At 31.4% G+C, this 26116-nt stretch overlaps 1 protein-coding gene across 2 annotated transcripts in view; it reads right to left on the reverse strand.

Moving 5' to 3' along the window:
- The window catches only part of LOC141406439 (uncharacterized), a 365311-nt gene that overhangs the window by 99942 nt on the left and 239253 nt on the right, over nt 1–26116 (reverse strand). For both annotated transcript variants that reach the window (XM_073991889.1, XM_073991888.1), the window contains exon 5: nt 2612–2927. In XM_073991889.1, the coding sequence (XP_073847990.1) occupies nt 2612–2927 (316 nt within the window). The remainder of the gene's footprint in view (nt 1–2611; nt 2928–26116) is intronic.

Genomic DNA, 26116 nt, shown 5'->3' on the forward strand with positions numbered 1-26116 from the left:
TATTAAATTCAAAAATTAAAAAAAAAATATTTTTTTAAAATTTAAGATAGTTTTTAAATATTTTTAAGAAAATATACATATAAAAAGGTGTTTTTTATTGAAAATTAATTTTTCAAAAAATTTCGATTTGTGGTTTTGTTAAAAAATATTTTTTTTATTCTCAATCGTGTTTTTTTGAAAAGTAATATTTTAAAATATTCAAAGTTATGGCTTTACTGAAAAATAATTTTTAAAATTGAAAATTATTTTTTCAATTCCAGTATTGTTTTTCTTCAAAAATATATATTTTTTAAATATTCAAAAAATTTAAAAATATTTTTTGAAAAATTTAAAAATTGAAAAAAAAAAATTAAAAAAAGTTTCAAACAGTGGTTTATCGGAAAAATGTTTTAAAAAAATTCAAAATATTAAAAATATTTTTTTCAAAATATTCCATGTCGTGGTATTATTTAAACAATTTTTTTTAAATTTATTGAAAAAAAAAATTCAAAATCGTGGTTTATTAAAAAATATTTTTTAACAAATTCAAAAAATTCTACATATTTTTCTTAAAAGATGAAGAAATTGTAAATATTTTTTTAATTCAAAAATTAAAAAGAATATTTTTTAAAAATTTAAGATATTTTTAAATGTTTTTTTTTTTTTAATTTCAATTCCAGTTCTTGAAAAATATGGTTTAAAACTCCAAATCGTGGTTTTGTTGAAAAATATTTGTTTTTAATTTCAAATCTTGATTTTAATGAAAAATTTTCAAAAAGTTTCTTTTCCCTTAAAAAATATAAAATTCCAAATCATGCTTTTATTTAAAAATATATTTTTAAAAAAGGTTTAAACTGAGGTTTATTGAAAAACATTTCCTAAAAAATTCCAAATCGTAGTTTATTGAAAAAATATTAAAAAAAAGGTTCAAACTGTGGTTTATTGAAAAAATGTTTCTAAAAATTCCAAATCGTGCTTTATTAAAAAAATAGTTTTTTTTTTAAATTTCAAAAATTGAAAAATATTTTTAAAACATTTTTTTTTAATTCTAAGTCGTGTTTTTCTGAGAATTATATTTTTTTTAATTCCAAATCGCGGTTTCATGAAAAATTAGTTTTACAAAGACTTTTAAATTTAAAAATTATTTTTTCAAAGTCTTCCGAATCGTGTTTATTAATTTATTAATATATTTTTTAAATACTTTCAAATTGTTGTTTTATTAAAAAAATATTATTAAGGTCTTCCGAATCACGATTTAATTGAAAACTATTTCTCAAATTATTTATTTAAGAACTTTAAGGAGTTGTTTTATAAAATATTATATTTCCAAGGACTTCCAAACTTTGGTTTTATTGAAAATTGTTTTTTCAAGGGCTTCCGAATCATGCTTGTGTTGAAAAATATTTTATCCACTTGACTTATCTAAAGGATCCATAACTCTTTACCCAACCCTCGCATAATTGTAAAACTGTTGTGTTAAATAACAACTACAACAACAGATTTGCGTAGTTTTATTGTTGTCGCACAGAAACCCAACAGCAAGAGCAACAGCACAAAAAATACACACAATTGTATTTTAGTTTGCTGATGCTGTTTTTGTTGTTGCATGGTAGCAGCAACAGCTAACAGTCAATAGTGCAACAGTAGCAGTTGATGCCTCCAGTTGTACTCTGTCTGGCAGACTCCTTCTACTCCTTTGCCGCCGCCAGCTTACAAAATGTAAAAGTTCATTGAACGCTATAGAACTTGATTGTATTTCGTTTGCTCTTTTCTTTTCTTCTTTCTATGCCTTCTTCTCCATCCCTTCTTGTTGGCACTTCTTGGGTTTCTCTTCACTACATTTTAATTGATATAAGCCTTAGTTATTCCTTTGTAGTAGGACATGCGACTAATGGATGTTTAGTTTGAGTTGTTACGAGAGGCTGAGAAATGTTTTCTTTTCCAGGGAAACTATTTTGAAAGCAAAGAAAAAGAATCTACTTCCCATATGTTGTTGTAATAGCTTCTTGGAAGGATTTTGTTTAGGAATTTCAAAGACATTTTTTCTGGCTTAGAAGAAGAAAATATTGCAGGAAGCAGTGACAAAGAAGAAACATTTAAAGATTTTTCTTTGTTAAGAGGAAAAAAAGCCAAGCATTTCCTATGCCATTTTTTTGGAGAAAAACTGTGGAGTAGAGGTATTTGAAAAGTGTTCCCGCATAATAACAACGACAAGATACGTGTCTTTAGTCCTTTTCCACTTATTCATGTTCCACACAAATCATCTGAAAATCTACGAACTTCACAATAACCAAAAAGATTTAATGCTAAAACCCAAATCCAAGAATACAATGAAAGCAAAATGAATGAAATTGAAGCGTAAACCGTAAACCACACATTGTAATGCTTCTTAATTCAACAACTAATGCTAATGATGTTGTTACTGAAGACAATGATGATGGCGATGATAATGTAAAGGAGCAGAACAGAAGTAGTTAGAAGAACAGAAAATCCCATCAACATTAAGTGTAGGTAGTTGGATAGATGATTACTTTTCTAGCTACTGCGTTATGCATTGTGGTGATGGTGGTGTACCATTTAAGATTGTCACTTTAAGTATCTTGGGGAGTTGGAGAAGATCGCTACCACTTACCTTATCCCTGGGAGATTCACTGCCATTACAAGACGTTGATGATGTATGGTGATAGCCATTTAGGGTAGCCGTGGTGGCTGTTGAGGACAATGTTGATGTTAGTGTTGCCACTCCGCACGGTGACTGTGTTGTTGGTGGTGGCGGTGATGATGGAGTTGTTGGAAAGAACGTTGTCACAGGCGACGATGGCGGTGGCGGCTGATGCACTAATTGTATCTTTCCTTGAGATATTTTAATATAATTGGTGGGTGGTGTAAATGCATTCGCATGCAAATCGTCTTTGTCATCATCTTCACATTCTTTGATGCCAAGTTGTCTGCAAAAGAAAGAAGAACGAAAGAAAGAAAAACAAGTCATGAGACACTTGCCAGACAAATAATTAAATATTAAATAAATGCAATGCAGGAAAAATATGAAATTGTCAGTCAGTAGGAGTCGTCATTGAGCGAGTACAACACACAAACGGAAGAAGTAGGAGACATGTCCCCCATTTCATAAAATGTTGTTGCTGTTTAAGAAGGGTATAAAACTGAGTAAATGTGAGGAAACTATTTATAGAAATTTTAATGGAAATTTAAAAATACATTCTCTTAATTGAGTTATTCTGAAGAAAATTATAAAGGCTTGTGGGAGCCTTGTCTCTGCAATCCAATTAGGATAATATGGAACATAAATAACTCTGACAACTTTATAAAAAAAACTTTAAGGGGACAAGATTTATTTGAAATTTTAATCAGGTTACGAAAACACGTTCTGGGGCTCAATTCTGTTTCTATGAAAAATATTTTTCTAGATGTCGCAAATCCTTGTCTCATTGAAAAGAATTTTAGGAAATTGAAAAATATTTTTTCAATAATTTCCCAATTCTGGTTTTCAAAATCCTATTGAAAAATATTCTCTTTAACGGCTATTAAATCGTATTTTTTTGCAAAATATTTTTTCTAGTTCCGAATTGAAAAATATTCTTTTAACAGCTATTAAAGAAATTCCAAATCGTGGTTTAAATAAAAAATATTTTTTCAAGAAATTCCAAATCGTGGTTATTATGAAAAATAACTTTTCGAATTTTGGTTTTATTGAAAAATATTTTACATATATTTTATTTTACCAAAGGACTTTCTGATGTGATTTTAAATGACAAGTATTTTTTCAAGTACTCTCGAATCTTTGACTTATTGAAAAGCATTTCAGGAAATTGAAACATATTTTTTCAATGTGTTTGAAAAAAATGTTTCCAATAATTTCCAAATTCAGGTTTTATTAAAAAAATCAAAGACATAACAATTCTTTTTAACAGCTACTAAAACGTGGCTTTATTAAAAAATAGTTTTTTAAAAAATTCCAAATCGTTGTTTTATTAAAAATATTTTTCAAAAAATTTTAAAAGTAATTAAATTAAAAAATAATGTTTCCTAAAATTATTTTTTTTAATTCCAGAAAGTGAAAAATATTTTTTAAATTCCTAAAATTGAAAAATATTTTTTACAAGTGCAAAAAATTAAATTAATTAAAATTAAGAAATCGAATAAAATTCCCATTTTTTCTATATTTTTTGTATCGAATTTAATTGTGATTTTTTTAATTATCAAGCAGTGGGTTGGTTTATTGAAAAATATTTTTTCGAAAATTCCTAGGTGTGGTTTTATTGAAAAATTCAAAAACTTACAAATATTGGTTTTACTGAAAAATAATTTTTTTTAAATTCTAAATCGCGGCTTTACCCAAAAATATTTTTTCAAAAAGTTAAAATAATATTTTAAAAAAAATTTTAACACATTGGCGGACTTGAATGCTATAGAATTAATTGTCACTGTGACGTAGGATGACGTGAATGCTATAGCATTCACATGCAAAGTCTATTTTTAGTAATTTATTTGCGTACAATCGTATGTTTTTGTGGTTAATGTAATTAATAAATGAATAAATAAATAAATAAATAAATAAATAAATAAATAAATAAATAAATAAATAAATAAATAAATAAATAAATAAATAAATAAATAAATAAATAAATAAATAAATAAATAAATAAATAAATAAATAAATAAATAAATAAATAAATAAATAAATAAATAAATAAATAAATAAATAAATAAATAAATAAATAAATAAATAAATAAATAAATAAATAAATAAATAAATAAATAAATAAATAAATAAATAAATAAATAAATAAATAAATAAATAAATAAATAAATAAATAAATAAATAAATAAATAAATAAATAAATAAATAAATAAATAAATAAATAAATAAATAAATAAATTTGTATTTTTCAAAATAGTCTGGCTTAATCCCTTTTGTTGTTTTAATATTTAAAACAACAAGTTTATTAGTGGAGAAGGTTTGGCATTGTTCGCCAAGGGGTAAGGCAAGGAAGACTAGTTTCGATCCACGCCACTGGATCTCATCAGTTCCCTTTGTTTCTTGTTTGTGGATATTCTCCACCGAAGTTATTTTTCAATAACTTCTTCAACAAGGAACTTTTTATACCCAAACATCAATCGTCAGCTCGAAGTATAAACGTAAACAAAGAAAACCCTTCAATGAGAAGTTTTTCTTTGGTAACCTAACACAACTCCGACGAAATGAGATCCAGTGGCGTGGATCGAAACTAGTCTTCCTTGCCTTACCCCTTGGCGAACAATGCCAAACCTTCTCCACTAATAAACTTGTTGTTTTAAATATTAAAACAACAAAAGGGATTAAGCCAGACTATTTTGAAAAATCAAAATTGTAACAGCTATCCCAATTAAATAAACGCCACCAATGTTCTAAATAAATAAATAAATAAATATTAATAAATACAAAAAAACTAATTTCGAAAAAACTATTTAAAAGCATTTTTCAAAAATTATAAATCGGTGTTTCATTTAAAAATATTTTTTCCAAAAATTATTTCTTAGTTCCAAAAGTTTTAATTTTTTTTTTTTAATTCGTAAAATTAAGAGATAATTTTCGTAAAACAAAAAATTATTTTTTTTTTAATTTAAGAAATTTAAAGAAAAAAAGATTTTTTTGTATCGAATTTTATTGTAATTTGTTTAATTTCCAAGTCGTAAGTTTTTTGAAAAATATTTTTTAAAAAATTCCACGGCGTGGTTTTATTGAAAAATATTTTTTTTAAATACCCGATTATTTTTTCAAAAATTTCAAAATTATTGAAAAATATGTTTTCAAAAATTTCCAAGTTATGGTTTTATTGAAAAATATTTTTTTCTTTAAATTCCAAATCGCGACTTTATCTACAAATATTTTTTCAAAAATTAAAAAATAATTATTTTAAAATCCAAATTATAGTTTTATTTAAAATATTTTTTCAAAAATTCCAAATCGTGGTTTTATTTAAAAAATTAAAAAACTAATTTTTCCTAAAATTATTATTATTTTTTTTTTATATCCAAAAATTGAAAAACATTTTTAAGTACCAAAAATTGATAAATATTTTCATACAAATACAAAAAAATTATTTTTTTTTTAATTTATGAAATTGAGAAAAAATTAGTCTTTTTTAAAATATTGAAAACTAATTTCCAAATCGTGTTTTTATTATACCCTCAGCATTTATGCTAACGAGGGTATATACACTTTCATACGGGCAAAATGTGCCTCATCGAAATAATGGTTTTAGACCCCAAGTATGTTTGTACGAAATGTGTTTCAGATAATTTGGAGTCGATTGAGCAATGTCCGTCCATCTGTCTGTCTGGCTGGCTGGAGCGCACGATAACTCTCGAACGGATGAACCGATTCGGTTCAAATTTTGGGTCTCGTAATATTTTACCCAAACTTAGTTTAAGTTCGAAGATGGGCTATATCGGTCCACTCCTTCCGGTACCTCCCCCACAAAAGATCGAAAATGTTCGGAAATTTTATACGTACGATAGCTCCTGAAGGGAGTAACCGATTTGGTCCATACTTTGCAAATCGTGAAATGTCTACCAGACTTAGATGAGGTTCCAATATGGACTCAATCGGTCCACTCCTTCGGGTACCTCCCACACAAAATTTGGGATAAGTTCAGTTTAGTACCTACTCTCGAATCGCTTTGATTTTTGTTTCAGCAACTTGTATTCACTGCCCCCCCATACGATGGTACAAGTTTCATCAGGGGCAAGTCCATACTTCTTGAGAAAATAGCCTGAAAGTTGCAAAAAAAAACCCCTATGACACGGTGTGAGGTGGTTGAAGCGCATGGTAACTTTCGAACGGATCTGCCGATTCGGTCCAAAATTTGGCCTTAGTAATATTTTGTCCAAACATAGTTTAGGTTTGAAGATAAGCCATATCGGCCACTCCTTCCCCACAAAAGTTCAAAAATGTTCGGAAAAAATGTTCGTACGGTAACTCTTGAAGGGAGTGGCCGAATTGGTATATACTTTACACATCCTAATATATCTACCAGATATAGATCAGGTTCAAATATGGACTATATTTGTCCACTCCATCCGGTATCTCCCACACAAAATTTCGGATAAGTTCACCTTAAGACCTGATATCGAATCGCTTTGATTTTTGTTGAAGCAACTTGCATTCGCTGCCTCAATTACTATGGTAACAGTTTTTTAGGGGCAAGTCCATACTTCTTGAGCAAACAGCCCGAAGAGTTTAAAAACCCCCTATGGCACCATGTTGTGGCTGGAGATCCACTTACATAACGGTCAATCTCGATCCATTCCTTTTAGTATCTCCTCCGCAAAACTTTTGATCTTTAATCCTAATCAACATTTGAGTCTGTTCAAACTCCCAACATTTTTAAAACCCCTTAAATACGTACGTATTTTGGGAAAAAATTGCTTCAATATACACAGGCTGAGGGTATATCTCTGTAGGCAAAACCGATTGATACTTTTTTACTTGTTTGGATATATTCCAAGTCGTGGTGTTATTTAAAATAATTAAAAAAAATTAAAAACAAATTTTAAAATAATTTTTCCTAAAATTAGTTTTTTTTATTTTCCACAAATTGATAAATATTTATTTAAATACCACAAATATACTGTTTTTAAATTCCAAAATTTTAAAAATATTTGTTTTACAAATACACAAAATTTATTTTGTTTTAATTTTTTAATTTCCAAATCGTGTTTTTATAGTGAAATATTTTTTTTTAAATTTCCATGCAAAAAAAAAATATTATTTCAAAAATGTCCAAATAGTGGTTTTATTGAAGAATGTCCATTTAAAAATTTCCAAAACGTGTTTTTATATTAAAACGTTTCTTCAAAAACTTCCTAATTTGTTGGATACATTGAAAAAATATATATTTATAAATTCCAAATTTTTTGAAAAATATTTTTTTTTAATTTCCAACTGATAATTTTATCAAAATTTTCCAAATTGGGTATTTATTGACATTCTTTAAAATTATTTTTGGCTTAAATTTTAATATATTTTTAATATTTTTTTTTAATTTCTTAATCGTGGTTCTTGTCTAGATTCATTTCTCAATACATACACATTTACAATCAAAGAGGGTTTTTCTTCATGAATTTTAATGCCTTCCACTTCGGATGTTTGTTATGGTAGATTGTGGCAGTGGCTTAAAATGCTAAGACCTCGACAACATTGTCTGTTTGTTGGAGAGGACCCAGTACGAATGGTATGTTTCGAAATACTTAAAAAGACTCTAGAACAGGAGGAGGCATTGTGACTCACAAGAGAGCCCATTTGCTCTAAGTGAGCGTAAATTTGTTATCGCTCACAGCCTGTGTAGATGCTAACACGTTGTGAACAACAACAAATTTACGCTCATTGAGAGCACAAGAGAGACCCAAAAATGTTCTCTGCCTCACTCTGCTCTAGAATGTCATCTTTATCTTATTTTCTAAATATTTGTTTATATTTATCTTTATATTTTATAGCATACTATTAGGCTTTGTTGTTAAAAATTCAAAATGTGTAGTTTGGTGTTGAATCTGTTTAGACCTTGATACGTTAATTACTGTGGTTACATATGTATAAACATATACATATGTATGTATCTTGGTACAAAAAGTTACTATGAGATGATCATCAAATGAAGGGCTGGCAGTGTGGATTTGCCCATAATAATTTAACTTAGCTGCTTCTTATTTATATTTCAAATCCCAATAAATATCTAATTCATACGAATTATTTATATCAAAGCTTTTTGGAAGCTGTGTATTTCGTATATCTAAAATAAATTACCTATTTATATGTTTTTCAAAAAAGAAACAAAAAAACAATTTCCATTAAGAGATTTCTAAAATTTGTGCATTTTTCCTTTTCATTGCATATTTTACATTACAAATCAAATCAAAAATATGGATATCTGTCTGTCGGTCTGTCTGTCTACTTGCATTTACATAAATTTCATAGACAAATGCTAATAACGAAAATGGATATGTTCATGCATGCATGTGAATGAGAAAGAAGTTCATTCGACCATTAAATATGCAGATTTAATTCAATTTAATATACAATAACAGCAACAACAACAACAGCACGAGCAACAAGACGAAATTTTTTTAAATAAAATTCAACGAATTTCCAGATTAAAATGTCAATTGAAATCAATATCAATGATGGTGTGAGCGAGCAATGAACACCGATAACACCACCAATTGCAGTGCAATGTGACAGAGACCAAATGTTGGACAGAGAGAGAGGGGGAAGGCGTTGTAAACGCAGTGGAATAGTAGACACAATAACAAGATAGACAAGTTGGCAGACTGGCATGCAGACATGCCGTACTTCGTATCCATCCGTCTATTCATCCACAAAAATGTTTATTATAAAGAAAACAACAACAACAACTGCAGAAAATAATAACAAATCTTGTTTTCGAATTATTTAAAGCTGGTGTTTCGTCATATAGAGCCGTTTTGTTAATAACAAAAAAAATAAAGATTTGTTTGTATGCCGTCATGTTGATTGCTATCTGAAATATTGAATGATATAAAAGGACAGATGTACAAAATTAAAATGTGTGTGATTTTCAGGAGTGGGAAACAAAACATTTACAATTTATTGTAAGTGTTTTTAAGAGTTGGGTGATGAGAGACTAAATGACAAACTGTATATCGTCGATGATATCCAGTAAAAATTGCTAATGCGTTTCAGTTTGATTATTTTTTTCTTTCTAAATACTTGAAGTGCATGAAATGTCTTAAAAAATCTTGTTATTGTACGAACGCCATCTATACTTGAACACTATAATCTCTTTTTGTGTCAGAACTATACAATGCTTTATTTCTGTAGCATACTATTAGGTGGCATTTTTCATAATATATACAAAAAGTACTAAATACTTAAGGATGCTTTGATATCAGACACTTGACATTTGTGTTTTATCCACAAAATTCAATTCTCTTCTCACAACAAACATGTCGATTTGTCCCTTAATAAGTCCATCATGTAGAGTTTAATGATTTAGCAGGTTATCCTATATGGTCAATTTTCGAATTGGAATTAAGTTTTAAATGAATATTGCAATGTGCAATGGTTGGGCCAATGTCAATAACTTCTTTCACAACTTATAGTGAGTAGTTAGGTAATGGGAATCCAAGCAGCAGTTGTCAGTTCGTAGAGTTGCCATCCTGTTAAGAGTGTTGTCATATTATATAGCATAGACTCAAACCAGCGTAAGTTGTTCTATTTGTCATCAGATGGTGCACAGCGCAGACCCAAATTAAAAATGGCCTCAAATGATAAAAAGTACTGGCAATTCCGAAAAAAATAAGTTTGAGGGGAATATTACAAGGTTGAACCAATATCAATCCCTTCTTTCGATACATATCAGCACCAAATGTTAATTTATTTGGTCACCGAAGGATTCCAAGTTTTTCAAATAATGGACTTGTCCGCAAAAAAATTACTTCGCTGAGAACAGGAACACAAGGTAAGAAGAATTTTAAAAGTATCCTCGAAGAGTCATTTAACAGCACTTAAGAACTCCTGGAACTTGTGTAGTCATTGTACGATGTGCAAAGTGTTGACCGAGTCTGATACTCAATTCATATATTTTATTGAAAAATATTTAAAATTGGTAAAACTGTTTGTCAAAGATTTTCGAACCGTGGTTTTATGAATTTTTCCAATGATATCTTTTCAAGGATATCCAAATCATGCTTTTATTGAATAATATTTTTTCCGAATCGTGGTTTTAGTGAAACTATTTTTTACAATCGGGGTTTTACTGAAAAATGTTTTACGAATCATAGTTTTACTAAAAATATTTTTCGAAATCGATGTTTTACTGAAAAATATTATTCGGAATCGTGTTTTTATTAAATATTATTTTTTAAGGACTTCTAAAGCATTTTTCAAAAATTTCAAAATGTTTGCTTTTGTTGAAAAATATTTTTTTAAAAAATTCCAAATTGAAAAATAACTTTTTAAAAACTTTCAAACCGTGGTTTTATTGAAAAATAATTTTTTAAAAAATTTCAAACCGTGGTTTTATTGAAAAATAATTTTTCAAAAATTTCAAAATCTTTGTTTTTGGTCAAAAATACTTTTTCAAAAATTTCCAAATCGTGGTTTTACTGAATAATTTCCAAATCGTGGTTTTACTGAAAAAATTCCAAATCGTGGTTTTACTGAAAAATTTCCAAATCGTGGTTCTATTGAAATATTTTTTTTTCAAAGTCGTGGTTTTTTTAAGAAATAATTTTTTAAAAAATTCCAAGACGATGTTCTATTGAAAATTAATTTTTTAAAAAAAATTCCAAATCGTGGTTCTATTGAAAAATAATTTTTTTACAAATTTCAAATCGTGGTTCTATTTTTTTTTTAATTCTGAGCCGAGGTTCTATTGAAAATATTTTTTTTTAAAAATACCAAATCGTGGTTTAATTGAAAAATATTTTTTTTAAATTCCAAATCGTGGATTTATTGAAAAATACTTTTTCAAAAAGTTTGAAATCGTGGTTTTACTGAAAAATACTTTTTCAAAAAGTTCGAGATCGTGGTTTTACTGAAAAATACTTTTTTAAAAACTTTTGTTTTTTCAAAATAGTCTGGCTTAATCCCATTGTTGTTGTTTTAATATTTTAAAATCTTGGTTTTTGTTGAAAAAAATTAGTAAAAATAATTTTTTAAAAAAATCCAAATCGTTGATTAATTGAAAAATAATTTTTCAAAAAGTTCCAAATCGTGGTTTTATTGAAAAATAAATTTTCAAAAAATTCAAAAACATTGATTTTGCTGAAAAATACTTTTTTAAAAATTTCCAAATCGTAGTACTATTGAAAAATATTTTTTTAAAAAATTCCTAATCGACGTTTCATTGAAAAACATTTTTTAAAAAATTCCAAATCGTGGCTTTATTGAAAAATATATTTTTTCAAAAAATTCCAAATCGTGGTTTTATTGAAAAATAATATTTTAAAAAATTCCAAATCGTGGTTCTATTGGAAAATAATTTTTTAAAAGATTCCAAATTGTGGTTTTATTGAAAAATAATTTTTCAAAAAATTCTAAACCGTGGTTTTATTGAAAAATATTTTTCAAAAAATCAAAATTGTGGTTTTATTGAAAAATAGTTTTTTTTTTAAATTCCAAATCGTGGTTTTATTGAAAGATAGTTTTTTTTTTAAATTCCAAATCGTGGTTTTATTGAAAAATATTTTTTTAAACAATTCCAAATCGTGGTTTTATTGAAAAATATTTTTTTAAACAATTCCAAATCGTGGTTTTATTGAAAAATTTTTTTTTAAACAATTCCAAATCGTGGTTTTATTGAAAAATATTTTTTTAAACAATTCCAAATCGTGGTTTTATTGAAAAATATTTTTTTAAACAATTCCAAATCGTGGTTTTATTGAAAAATATTTTTTTAAACAATTCCAAATCGTGGTTTTATTGAAAAATATTTTTTTAAACAATTCCAAATCGTGGTTTTATTGAAAAATATTTTTTTAAACAATTCCAAATCGTGGTTTTATTGAAAAATATTTTTTTAAACAATTCCAAATCGTGGTTTTATTGAAAAATATTTTTTTAAACAATTCCAAATCGTGGTTTTATTGAAAAATATTTTTTTAAACAATTCCAAATCGTGGTTTTATTGAAAAATATTTTTTTAAACAATTCCAAATCGTGGTTTTATTGAAAAATATTTTTTTAAACAATTCCAAATCGTGGTTTTATTGAAAAATATTTTTTTAAACAATTCCAAATCGTGGTTTTATTGAAAAATATTTTTTCAAAAATTTCCAAGACGTGGTTTTATTGAAAAATATTTTTTCAAAAATTTCCAAGGCGTGGTTTTATTGAAAAATATTTTTTCAAAAATTTCCAAGGCGTGGTTTTATTGAAAAATATTTTTTCAAAAATTTCCAAGGCGTGGTTTTATTGAAAAATATTTTTTCAAAAATTTCCAAGGCGTGGTTTTATTGAAAAATATTTTTTCAAAAATTTCCAAGTCGTGGTTTTATTGAAAAATATTTTTTTTTTAATTTCTGAATCGTGGATTTATTAAAAATATTTTTCTAAAAAATTCCAAATCGTGGTTCTATTGAAAAATAATTATTTAAATAGATCCATATCGTGGCTCTATTGAAAAATAGTTTTTCTTTTTTTTTAGTTTTAAATCGTGGATTTATTTAAATATATTTTTTTCCAAGGTCATACAAATCGTGATTTTATTGAAAAATGTGCAAGTTTTGAATTAAATCGACCCTTCGAGGGTTATTGTGAGCACTATTTTAACCAAAAAATGGAAATTTTTGGTGGGGACGATATGGTCCATTTTCGAACTTGATCTAAAGTTGGACAATATATAAAAATTCGCAAAGTTTGGACCAAATCGGTTAATATGTTCGAAAGTTATCGTGCACATTATCCGCCCATATATAAATCGTGGTTTTATTGAAAAAATATTTTTTTCAAAAATTTCCAAACCGTGGTTTTATTGAAAAAATATTTTTTTCAAAAATTTCCAAACCGTGGTTTTACTGAAAAATACTTAAAAAAGTCAAAATCGTGGTTTTATTGAAAAATATTTTTTCAACAATTTCCAAACAGCGGATTTTCTGAAAAATACTTAAAAAAAAACAAAATCGTGGTTTTATTGAAAAATATTTTTTTTTTAAATTCCAAATCGTGGTACTATTGAAAAATATTTTTCTTAAAAATTCCAAATAGTGGTACAATTGAAAAATAATTTAAAAAAAACTCCATATTGTGGCTCTATTGAAACATATTTTTTTTTTTAAATTCTGAGTAGTGGTTTTATTGAAAATATTTTTTTAAAAAATTCCAGATGTTGGTTTTTTTGAAAAATAATTTTTTTAAAAAATTCCAAAAAGTGGTTTTATTGAAAATACTTTTCAAAAATTTTCAAATAGCGGTTTTATTCAAATATATTAAAAAAAATATCAAAATAGTGGCTTCATTGAAAAATATTTTTTTAAAAAATTCCCAATCGACGTTTTATTGAAAAACATTTTTTTAAAAAATTTCAAATCGTGGTTTTATTGAAAAATATTTTTTTAAAAAATTCCAAATCGTAATTTTATTGAAAAATATTTTTTTAAAAATTCCAAATCGTCGTAGTATTGAAAAATAATTTTAAAAAAAATCGAATTAGTGGTTCTATTAAAAAAAAATTAAAAATTCCAAATCGTGGTTCATTTGAAAAATATTTTTTTAAAAATCTCCAAATCGTGGTTTTGTTGAAAAATACTTTTTTAAAAATTTCCAAATAGTGGTTCCTTGAGCAAAAATTGAGCAAACAATTACTGACTTTTGTGAGGATGTGACCAATGTGGCCCTTAAACCTCGAAAAATATTGCGAGGGCAATGAATGACCCGTTCGAGAGTTATCGTGGCGGACGGACAAGGCTATATCGTCACCAAATTGTCTGCAACGGATTTCGTCCAATCATACTTGTGTTCATGCCATCGTTAGCCAATAGTATGTGGATATAAAAAGGGATTGACAAGTGAAGGGGTTTTATATTTTGAGTCTGTTTCCTCCTTTATTTCAATAATTTTTTAGTATTAGTGCCACCTTCTGCCCAACTCGGTATGAATATAAAGCCTGTCACATTTGCTGCACCTTTTTGTTACATTCGCAAGATTGACATGTGATTTAAAATAACTTGTCGTATTGATTACCTCGATCATGGTATGAGAGGTATACTCAGTAAGTCAATCAGTTTGGGATATATTAAGATCGATATGTTGTATAGGGAATATTTGTAAAATTAAGTCAATATAAGCTCTAATAATCTTATTTGTTTATGAATGGTCCCTAGTAATATAGAGGATTGACTATTCAGATGCTAAATTCATTAATACTATGTACAAATTTCATTCATTCTATGAAACATTTTCAATGCATTAATGAATGAGTTTAATTCCTTTAATTATTTTCTTTCATTCCGTGAAGGCTTACTTTGGTTCCAATTAAATGAGAAATTTTAGTAATAAACTTAAGAGTCAATTTCATTAATTTGTTAATGAACCAGAACATAAATTAGTGCTAATATTTTATTCATTTTATGAGTACATTTTATTAATGAAATGTTTTACTAACATAATGAAAAATCTTCATTAATTTTGGAGCAAACAAACACATTAAATTAGGCAAAGATAAATAAAAATCCAGCATGATCCCGGCTGAATTTGTAACTTATATAGGTCCTCGACAACCTGACATCTATCTAATGTTCTGACATCTAATGTTGCTGACATCTAGTGCTCTGAGTCACTACGATTCTTCCGAACTGGAGAAGATGTAATATAACTCATTAAAGAATAAAGCCTTCGGTTCGCAAGGGAGACACTGGAGGATATGGAAATAATCACTTTCATTAGTTATGGTTATACTCCTTAAGGTTAGGTTAAACGTCCCTGTGTACTAGGCGATAAACAATTAATATGAATCAGTGTGCACCCATTGATATGGAAGAATTCTCCTTTGTCCGGTCTGGAATGTTTGTGGAACAATTATACATATATAGTTAGGTGATATAGGTTTCGCTCAAGTCGAATTAAAATCTAGGCATTCACACATGTATACATACATATGTATGTATGTATGTATGTACATATTTTATTCTTTCTTAAATACCCAAAACTTGTAATTGAAAATTATAATAATATCTTCGACATTTCAATGCATAAAATGACAGTCAGATCAAGAAAAAATTACAAAAAAATCAAATGGTTTTCAAGAGATTTTAGTGGGTTTTGTTTCTCAAAAGAAAAAAATCAAAAAATAAATATCGAAAAAAAAATTGAAAATGACAGCCAAAAAACTGGAAACACACATTTGCAAAGAAGAAAAACAAAAACAAAACAACATCAAAAGTACGGCTTACAAACGTCGTCAGTAGATTAATGTGCTGGTTGTCGGTTTTTTGACAGTGACGTGCTATGCGATAAATTAACGCCTAAATGCAGTTGCAATCTTTGAAGGGGTACCCAGAGTGTACCTACTTATTTGCTTGCTCATATGGTCTAATAAGCCCAACATATCTGACATTTTCTTTGATTATTTTTTTTGGGTTGGTTGGTGTTGTCTTATTTTTTTGGGTGCCTCAGCTCACACTTATGATGTGTTGTTTGTTGTTGTGATTATTTCAAAAGTAATTTTTAGTTATACAGCTTTTGACATTTGCACAGATTTGTTTTTATGTGTGCAATTGGAAAATTTGTGGTTGTTGTTTTTGTATTTTTCTTAGTCATATATCATTTGGTTTAAAAAAAAAAAAAAAAAATAACTAAACTTTTCCGTTTTAAAGTGTGGATAGAGGAAGAGAGCAGCATCAGCCGTAAGTAGTTTCTGCCACCATGAATGAACCCGCCACTGTGTCTGGAGATTTAAAGTTGTTTGCAACGTCCAACTGTCTGCTCAGAAACTTGAATGGCCTTAAGCCAAAAGTGTTAAGCCAAACAGTGTTTAGATGGAGTAATGCAGTGAAATGATTATAAAAACGGGTAAAAAAATCTGTTGAGTTATTGATTTTAATTTGTGTCCGTCGATGTTTGTAGAGCTTTCGGAGTTTATCTCCAGGGACTTTTAATAGAATATTGCCAGGTCTTCTATTTGATGACCCCCAGTTTTTCTCGAGAACACCTCCTGGTCAGAAAGACTCGACGTGTTCTATAAGAAGACTTCTAGGTCTTCTGTGATAAGACCTCCAGAAGATCTCTATGTGAAGACCTCCGGGTCTTCTATGAGAAGACCTCCAGGTCTTCTATGAGAATACTTCCAGGTCTTCTGCGAGAAGACCTCCAGGTCTCCTATGAGAAGACCTCCAGGTCTTCTGCGAGAAGACCTCCAGGTCTTCTATGAGAAGACCTCCAGGTCTTCTATGAGAAGACCTCCAGGTCTTCTATGAGAAGACCTCCTGGTCTTCTATGAGAAGACCTCCTGGTCTTCTATGAGAAGACCTCCAGGTCTTCTATAAGAAGACCTCCAGGTCTTCCATAGGAAGACCTCCAGGTCTCCTATAAGAAGACCTCCAGGTCTTCCATAGGAAGACCTCCAGGTCTTCTATGAGAAGACCCCCAGGTCTTCTGTGAGACGTCCTCCAGGTCTTCAATGAGAAGATCTCCAGGGTCTTCTATGATAAGACTTCCAGGTCTTCTATGAGAAGACCTCCAGGTCTTCTTTGAGAAGACCTCCAGATCTTCTATGAGAAGACCTCCAGGTCTTCTATGAGAAGACCTCCAGGTCTTCTATAGAACGTCCTCCAGGTCTTCTATGAGAAGACCTCCAGGTCTTCTATAAGAAGACCTCCAGGTATTCTATTAGAAGACCTCCGGTCTTTTATAAAAAGACCTCCGGTCTTCTATGAAAAGACCTCCAGGTCTTCCTAAAAAGACTTCCAGGTCTTCTATAAGAAGACCTCCAAGTCTTCTATAAGAAGTCTTCCAGGTCTGCTATAAAAAACCTCCAGGTCTTCTATAAGAAGACCACCAGGTCTTCTATAAGAAGGGTCTTCTATGAGAAGGCCTCCAGGTCTTCTATGAGAAGACCACCAGGTCTTCTATGAGAAGACCACCAGGTCTTCTATGAGAAGACCGCCAGGCCTTCTATGAGAAGACATCCAGATCTTCTATGAGAAGCCCTCCTGGTCTTCTATGAGAAGCCCTCCTGGTCTTCTATGAGAAGACATCCAGGTCTTCTATGAGAAGACCTCCAGGTCTTCTATGAGAAGACCTCCAGGTCTTCTATGAAAAGACCTCCAGGTCTTCTATGAGAAGACTTCCAGGTCTTCTATGAGAAGACCTCCAGGTCTTCTATGAGAAGACCTCCAGGTCTTCTATGAGAAGACCTCCAGGTCTTCTATGAGAAGACCTCCAGGTCTTCTATGAGAAGACCTCCAGGCCTTCTATGAGAAGACCTCCAGGCCTTCTATGAGAAGACCTCCAGGCCTTCTATGAGAAGACCTCCAGGCCTTCTATGAGAAGACCTCCAGGCCTTCTATGAGAAGACCTCCAGGCCTTCTATGAGAATACCTCCAGGTCTTCTATGAGAAGACCTCCAGGTCTTCTATAAGAAGACCTCCAGCTCTTCTATAAGAAGACCTCCAGGTCTTCTATGAGAAGACCTCCAGGTGTTCTATGAGAAGACCTCCAGGTGTTCTATAATAAGACCTCCAGGTCTTCTATGAGAAGACCTCCAGGTCTTCTATGAGAAGACCTCCAGGTCTTCTATGAGAAGACCTCCAGGTCTTCTATGAGAAGACCTCCATGTCTTCTATGAGAAGACCTCCAGGTCTTCTATGAAAAGACCTCCAGGTCTGCTATGAGAAGACCTCCAGTAGTGCGATTCTCTAACACATTTTTTGAGTTACCGACAAAAATCGGTAAAATTAAAATGCTTATAATTCTATGAGAAGACCTCCAGGTCTTCTATGAGAGGACCTCCAGGTCTTCTATGAGTAGATCTCCAGGTCTTCTATGAGTAGATCTCCAGGTCTTCTATGAGTAGACCTCAAGGTCTTCTATGAGAAGACATCCGGGTCTTCTATGAGAAGACATCCGGGTCTTCTATGGGAAGACCTCCAGGTCTTCCATGAGCAGACCTCCAGGTCTTCTATGAGAAGACCTCCAGGTCTTCTATGAGAAGACCTCCAGGTCTTCTATGAAAAGACCTCCAGGTCTTCTATGAAAAGACCTCCAGGTCTTCTATAAGAAGACCTCCAGGTCTTCTATCAGACGACCTCCAGGTCTTCTATGAGAAGACCTCCAGGTCTTCTATGAGAAGACCTCCAGGTCTTCTATGAGAAGACCTCCAGGTCTTCTATGAGAAGACCTCCAGGTCTTCTATGAGAAGACCTCCAGGCCTTCTATGAGAAGACCTCCAGGCCTTCTATGAGAAGACCTCCAGGCCTTCTATGAGAAGACCTCCAGGTCTTCTATAAGAAGACCTCCATGTCTTCTATGACAAGACCTCCAGGTTTTCTATGAGAAGATCTCCAGGTCTGGTATAAGAAGACCTCCAGGTCTTCTATGAGAAGACCTCCAGGTCTTCTATAAGAAGACTTCCAGGTCTTTTATTAGAACACTTCCAGGACTTCTATAAGAAGACTTCCAGGTCTTCTATAAGAAGACCTCCAGGTTTTCTATAAGAAGACTTCCAGGTCTTCTATAAGAAGACCTCCAGGTCTCATAGAGAAGACTTCTATGAGGATTCCTGTTCTTCTATAAGAAGACCTCCATGTTTTCTACATGAAGACATCCAGGTCTTCTATGAGACGTCCTACAGATCTTCTATGGGATGTCATCCAGGTCTTCTATGGGACGTCCTCCAGGTCTTCTATGGGACGTCCTCCAGGTCTAATATGAGACGTCCTCCAGGTCTTCTATAAGACGTCCTCCAGGTCTTCTATGAGAAGACCTTCAGGTCTTCTCTGAAAAGACCTCCAGGTCTTCTATGAAAAGACCTCCAGGTCTTCTATCAGAAGACCTCCAGGTCTTCTATCAGAAGACCTCCAGGTCTTCTATCAGAAGACCTCCAGGTCTTCTATCAGAAGACCTCCAGGTCTTCTATCAGAAGACCTCCAGGTCTTCTATCAGACGACCTCCAGGTCTTCTATGAGAAGACCTCCAGGTCTTCTATGAGAAGACCTCCAGGTCTTCTATGAGAAGAGCTCTAGGTATTAAATGAGAAGACCTTCAGGTTTTCTATAAGAAGACCTCCAGGTCTTCTATGAGAAGACTTCCAGGTCTTCTATGGGAAGACCTCTAGGTCTTGCATGAGAAGACTTCCAAGTTTTCTATTAGAAGAACTCCAGGTTTTCTATTAGAAGACCTCCAGGTCTTCTATAAGAAGACCTCCAGGTATTCTATAAGAAGAACTCCAGGTCTGCTATAGGAAGACCTTCAGATCTTCCATAAGAAGACCTCCAGATTTTCTATAAGAAGACCTTCAGATTTTCTATGAGAAGACCTCCTCTATGAGAAAACCTCTAGGACTTCAATGAGAAAACTACCAGGACTTCTATGAGACCAGCAGGCCTTCCATATTTGGGCGGTCTTCTACTGCGAGAAGGTCATCTGAAGTCATCTATCGTAGCATCAAAGGACTCGTAGCATAGAGGGGCGCGGAGATCATCAATCGTAGCATAGAGGGGCTCTGAGGTCATTCATCGTAGCATCAAAGGACTCTGAGCCCATCTATCGTAGCATAGAGGGGTTCGGAGGTCATCCATCGTAGCATAGAGGGGCTCTGAGGTCATCAATCGTAGCATCGAAGGACTCTGAAGCCATCTATCGTAGCATAGAGGTGCCCTGAGGCCATCTATCGTAGCATAGAGGGGCTCGGAGGTCATCAGTCGTAGCATAGGGGGGCTCTGAAGTCATTTATCGTAGCATTGAAGTACTCTGAGGTCATCTATCGTATCATCAAAGGACTCTGAGCCCATCTATCGTAGCATAGAGGGGCTCCGAGGCTGTCTATCGTATGATAGAGGTGCTCGGAGGCCATCTTACGTAACATAGAGTGTTCCGAGGTCATATGTCGTAGCATAGATTGCCTCGAACGTATTATACCCCAGTATAGATGGGCTTGTAGGTCATCTATCGTAGTATAGATGGACAAAAGTTCGATCGTATCAAAGTAAATAAACCTTATTCTTCCTTAAGGTTGAGGGAATAAAAATAAAATCAACATTTTCATCCTTAAATACCACTGTTATTCACATAGCTGTGGAGAGCCCACGGACAATTTGAACGCACTTCAAAACAAAATGCTCACATGTGAATGAATGTTTGCTTTGGTTTGGTTTGGTTTGCTCAATGCAGATATCAAATGACACCATGGATGAATTCATGGATTTTCAAAATGTTTTTCAAACAAAATGTTATTCGAAGTGTTTTTTTTTGCAGCCTGCATGGTGATGGTGGTATGCTGCTGCATTTGTCATCTAGGAGGAGGTAGCTGGCAGCAGCAGCACACATTAGTGACACATTTTAGAAAATTTGCCATGGCCTAAGCCCGGTTGGCTGGCTTGTTTGGGGCTCTTTATCGTTTTTATTTGTTTGTGTTCAGCGAACTGAACTGAGGCAAAACTAAATGTGAATTGAATGAAATGAGCGGCATAAAAAAACAACCGCTCAAAATTGACAGCAAGTGGGCAGGCAGTAACATTCAGTATAATTTTCAGTTCCACAATTAAAGTGTCAAAGACTTGTTGGTGCATTTTTTGTTATTTTTGTTTTTTTCATCGTCTATTGCCAAAAAGATTGGAGATTTGCTGGGGATTTGCAGTTGCAGTATTTTTTTTTGCTTCCTACAAAAAAACTAAAAAATTTAAGGCACTTGGTCGTTTGCAGCATTGACTGGTTTTGTTGTTGACTTTACTGACGTTTGTGAGCAAAGTAATGCTGAGTTGTTGTCTTTTTCTTTTTGTTTCTGTGTTTTTGAAGTATTGACGATGATTGTTGACAGATATTGTCTGTCTTTATGCCATAACGGCTTAAAAGCTTTTTGTTTTGCTTTTGACTTGAAATACTTTTAGTTGTGGCAATTTTCAGGAAAATTTATGAATGAACGATCTACCGACCGGCTTATTATTGGTGTTGAAATATCTGTGTTTAGATCTGTTACAAAATGATAAGGAAGTTATGGCGGATGTAAGGAATTGGGTTTGTGTGTCTCTTTTTCACATGGTTTCAGATTGGTTGAGTGTTGGTTGGAATCTCCATAAGGTTTTAGAACTTCAGAGGATTGTCCTGCTCTTCGTAATACGAATTTGATATTGAAATTATAATATTATTTTTACAATATTGTTATTATAATTACAATAATATTATATTTCAATCCCTGGTGGATGAAAATGCATACAGATTACTTGTGAGAAAAGTGAAATACGTACGTACATAACGTATGAGTAACGATAAACCAAATAAGACTTTGTTATCAATTATACGCTCTCATATCCATTAGAGTTGGGCAATCTCGTTCAATTGATAGAGTTGGGCAATCTCGTTCAATTGAACGATCCGGATCACTATCTCGTTCAATGGACACCGGTAAATTCTTTGACAAAACTGCGTATACTTAATTGTACACGTTGGTTTTTATGATGTTACTCATTCGTCTTTGAACGAGGACAGTAATACGGATCGTTCAATTGAACGAGATTGCCCAACTCTATCAATTGAACGATCCGGATCACTATCTCGTTCAATGGACACCGGTAATTTCTTTGACAGGACTGCGTATACTTAATTCAAGACGTTGGTTTTTATGATGTTACTCATTCGTCTTTGAATGAGGACAGTGATACGGATCGTGCAGTTGAACGAGATTGCCCAACTCTAGATTTATTACATTTTTTAATTTTTTTTCAAACCAAACATAAAGAGTGGATTTTTTTTTCATGGTAATCATCGGACCACTCTTTCCGGTACCTCCCTCAAAAAAGTTCAACATTTTCACTTAAGTGCAGTTTTAAGACTGTTTAAGGAATATTTTGAACTTTTCATCCAAGGTAGTTCTTGTAATTCTGATTATAACAATATAATTATTTCGTGGGCATGTCCATGATTCCAATAATACGTTCGGGTTCCAATGCCAATTCCATAGCGTATATATTGACAAGCTGTTGGTCAAGCCGACTGATTCTCCTTTACTGGTTTTTTTCTTTGTTTATAGTAATTATACGATCGTAGCCCTTATCTTTAAAGTTCTCCATTAATTGATACACTTAAAATATAATTAACTTATGAAATGTAATTTGTCCATGAACTACTTTAAATTTTGAAAAAAAAAAAAACAAATTACAATTCTCTTTGATGAAAGTGAGCATACCAGTAGTCCTCGAAACTCATTACAAAGATTTGAGATTTAAATTCAGTGCTGCTTTGAACATGCATGAATAGTTGATATTCTGCAAATGAATGATAGTCAACACGCATTCTGTTTGCCCTTTCGAATATTCATACATATGTCTAATGCAGAAAGTACACAGTAATGAAGAATTGTAATTAGATATTAGGGCGGTGGTTGAACAAAGATTTTATTTCTTATTAGATACATTTAGAAAGATCTATGACAAGTCTTATTTTATCCTTGAGACCCATAGGACCACATGATTATTTGCATCTAAAGCAGAGCTCCGATTTACACGCGAATGAAATTTTGGGGGTAGGGTGTATGTTTTTTTGCGTGCAATTTTTCTGGTTGGGGTGGGGCAAATTATTTGAGGGTGGGGTAAGTTTTTGTTTGGGTGGGGTAAGGGGGCAATTTGCCCACCTCAGATTGCTCGAATTCAAGAAGAGTTTCGTTCACGAGTGGAATTCGAGCGAATTAGTGCGAGTATTCGGAGCTCTGATCTAAAGCAGGGATTAATACCCTAGTTTCATTTGTATACTTTAGGGGGGCTCTTATTGTATGAGTGCATGGTTTTTGTAATTTGTTAAATTATGTGTGGGGAGAGAGAAATGTTCACTGAGAGCTCATTTCTCTTTACTCTTTTGTCTATCGTTGATCTTCAAGTCATGGGTTTACATTGCTGTTTAAATCCCCTATAATGCTGGCCATATTTCTCATTATTATATGAGTTTACTTTGTTTAATATATCAAAATCTTTAGGAGGGAACCTCCTTTATTGTTTTTAAAGAATTGTGAATTTTTTCCTATCCTTGCATGAGCGTATATTTTATGCACATTAGTTTTTGTTATTTCGCAGCTTTAAGCACAACCATCCTAATATACATATTTTCATTACAATATTATACATTTGACACTATTACTATTGTCACTAACACAGATATTCCATCACACACATACGCACACAATGAGACAAGGCAACAAACAAATGTCCTTTATTTTTTAAATATAAACAGAAATAGAAAAAGAAGGACAAAAAACACAGCAAATGGTGAATTAAAAAATAAGTGAAGAATGAAAATAGAACTTCACAACAAACATAACTATGTCAGGGCTGCACTCCTACCATCAGCACAGCCCGGCCCAGCACAAATCCCACGAGAGGTGACAACACTGTTGTTTTCTGGTGTAATGGCTGTGAGGTTTAATTGTAATGCTCGTTGGCAACATTAGTCCAAGTTGGTTCTAGAAAAGAAAACAAAAAAAGAAACCAACGCCAACAACAATGCAGTGCATTTCACTTTTGTTCACCTTTTGTAAGGATATCGTGTCATTGCTGTCGACAACATCACCATCATCATCATCGGACATGACAATGTCTGTTATTTTTACTAGAAGTAAAAATGAGCACAAACACCATCTTTCGCTAGACAAAAAAACCTTTTCTTTGGCTTACACAACAAAAGTTAAAAGAAAATAAAAACCGACAATGACATGAAACAACTCTAAAAATATCATCACGTGATTCAAGCCAACATTGGCTGGCTTGGCTTGGCTTCAGGGAGATTCTTTTTTCATTGTACCTTTGCACCGACCAGAAGAAGAAGTGTGATATAAAGAGAGAAGTGAATACCATTATATATTTAAATCTAAAGAAAGAACAAAAGACGGCCAACACAATGTCGAACTTTTGATTGCAGAAAGCAGAGCATGGAAAAGCTTTCATTTTGGCCATTGCAAAATAGCGGCAAATGTTAATTGTGTGTGTGCGCCTTAATGAGCATGAGTGTCGGTGCGTCGCCTGTCTGAAGAAATTATCAAGTGGCCCAAATCTTTTATAATAACTATAAAGACGGACGATACTGGCTGTGCATCTGGCGTCTATGATGCAGGCACGCACGTGTGTGTGTGTGTCCGAAGTCAAAAGAATGACAATAAAAATAAAAACATAATTTTTACATTTGTAATAAAAAAAGGAAAATATATCACAGCAAATACGTAGATATACAAACATACATAGACATTTAGAATTATTTATGATTTTTCTCCATTTTATTTATATTTTATACCCTACAGCAGTATGTGGGTCTACTGATAACAGTTTTGCTATTTGGCCAAAGATTTTGTAACTTCAGCAAGAAAAAAAGTAATAGTCAGTCGACTTTGATAACAGCTAAACACCCTCAGACTTTGATTGAACATAAAACCAATAACAAGAGAGGAGTTACATGAAGAAATAAACGGACATAGTTAATCTTCGAAGTGGATATAATTTCGGGAGTCATTCCATTCGATAGTTTTCTTGCCAACCAACCATTTTAGTTGATTATCGAAAGATTTTTAGGGCTTTTAGGACATTATGGCAGGAAGCATGGACTTGAGTATTCTCCGAATTAATTTCTTCTAACACCACCGGTTTACTGCCCAAAGTTCCCTGAATTCTCATGTGAGGCGTATGACTAATGAATTCCTATCAATTATTTCTCATTACTAATACGCCAAAGTAAACCTACACTACATAATGGATGTGAGGGCGTAATAACGAAGTGTTATGTGATTTAACTCATACGTTATGTATGTACGTATATCACTTTACTCACAAGTAATCGGTATGCATGCTCATCCCCTTGTCAACCAGGGATTGAAATATAATATTTTTGTAATTATAATAATAATAATAATAATAATAATAATAATAATAATAATAATAATAATAATAATAATAATAATAATAATAATAATAATAATTCACCAACATCTACAATTTCCTCAGTCTTTTAAATCTCCATTATAAAATCTAGTTTTTTTTTAAATATCATGATTATGTATATTAAACGTCTAATTTAATCCACTTAATTTAAATCTACTTAAAGCCGATAGCCGTAGTCGCTAGTGCTTTTAGCTATAAGTTTATTATAATTTTTAATTGTAATAAATATTTAAATAGATAAATAAAAATAAATAATAATAATAATAAAAATAATAATAATAATAATAATAATAATAATAATAATAATAATAATAATAATAATAATAATAATAATAATAATAATAATAATAATAACAATAATAATAAATTTTTAAAAAAATCCACGCTTTTTGTTTGGCATGACAAACAATTTTAAAACACAATTTTTTGTGGTTGACATGAACAAATATTTTTAAAAAATCCACATTTTGTAGTTGACTTGAAAAAAATCCACGTTATATGTTTGTCACAAAAAAATATTCTTTTAAAAAAA

Source organism: Musca autumnalis, unplaced genomic scaffold, assembly GCF_047663935.1.
Source record: "Musca autumnalis isolate F117 unplaced genomic scaffold, ASM4766393v1 scaffold_5, whole genome shotgun sequence".
Classification (NCBI taxonomy): Eukaryota; Metazoa; Arthropoda; class Insecta; order Diptera; family Muscidae; genus Musca; species Musca autumnalis.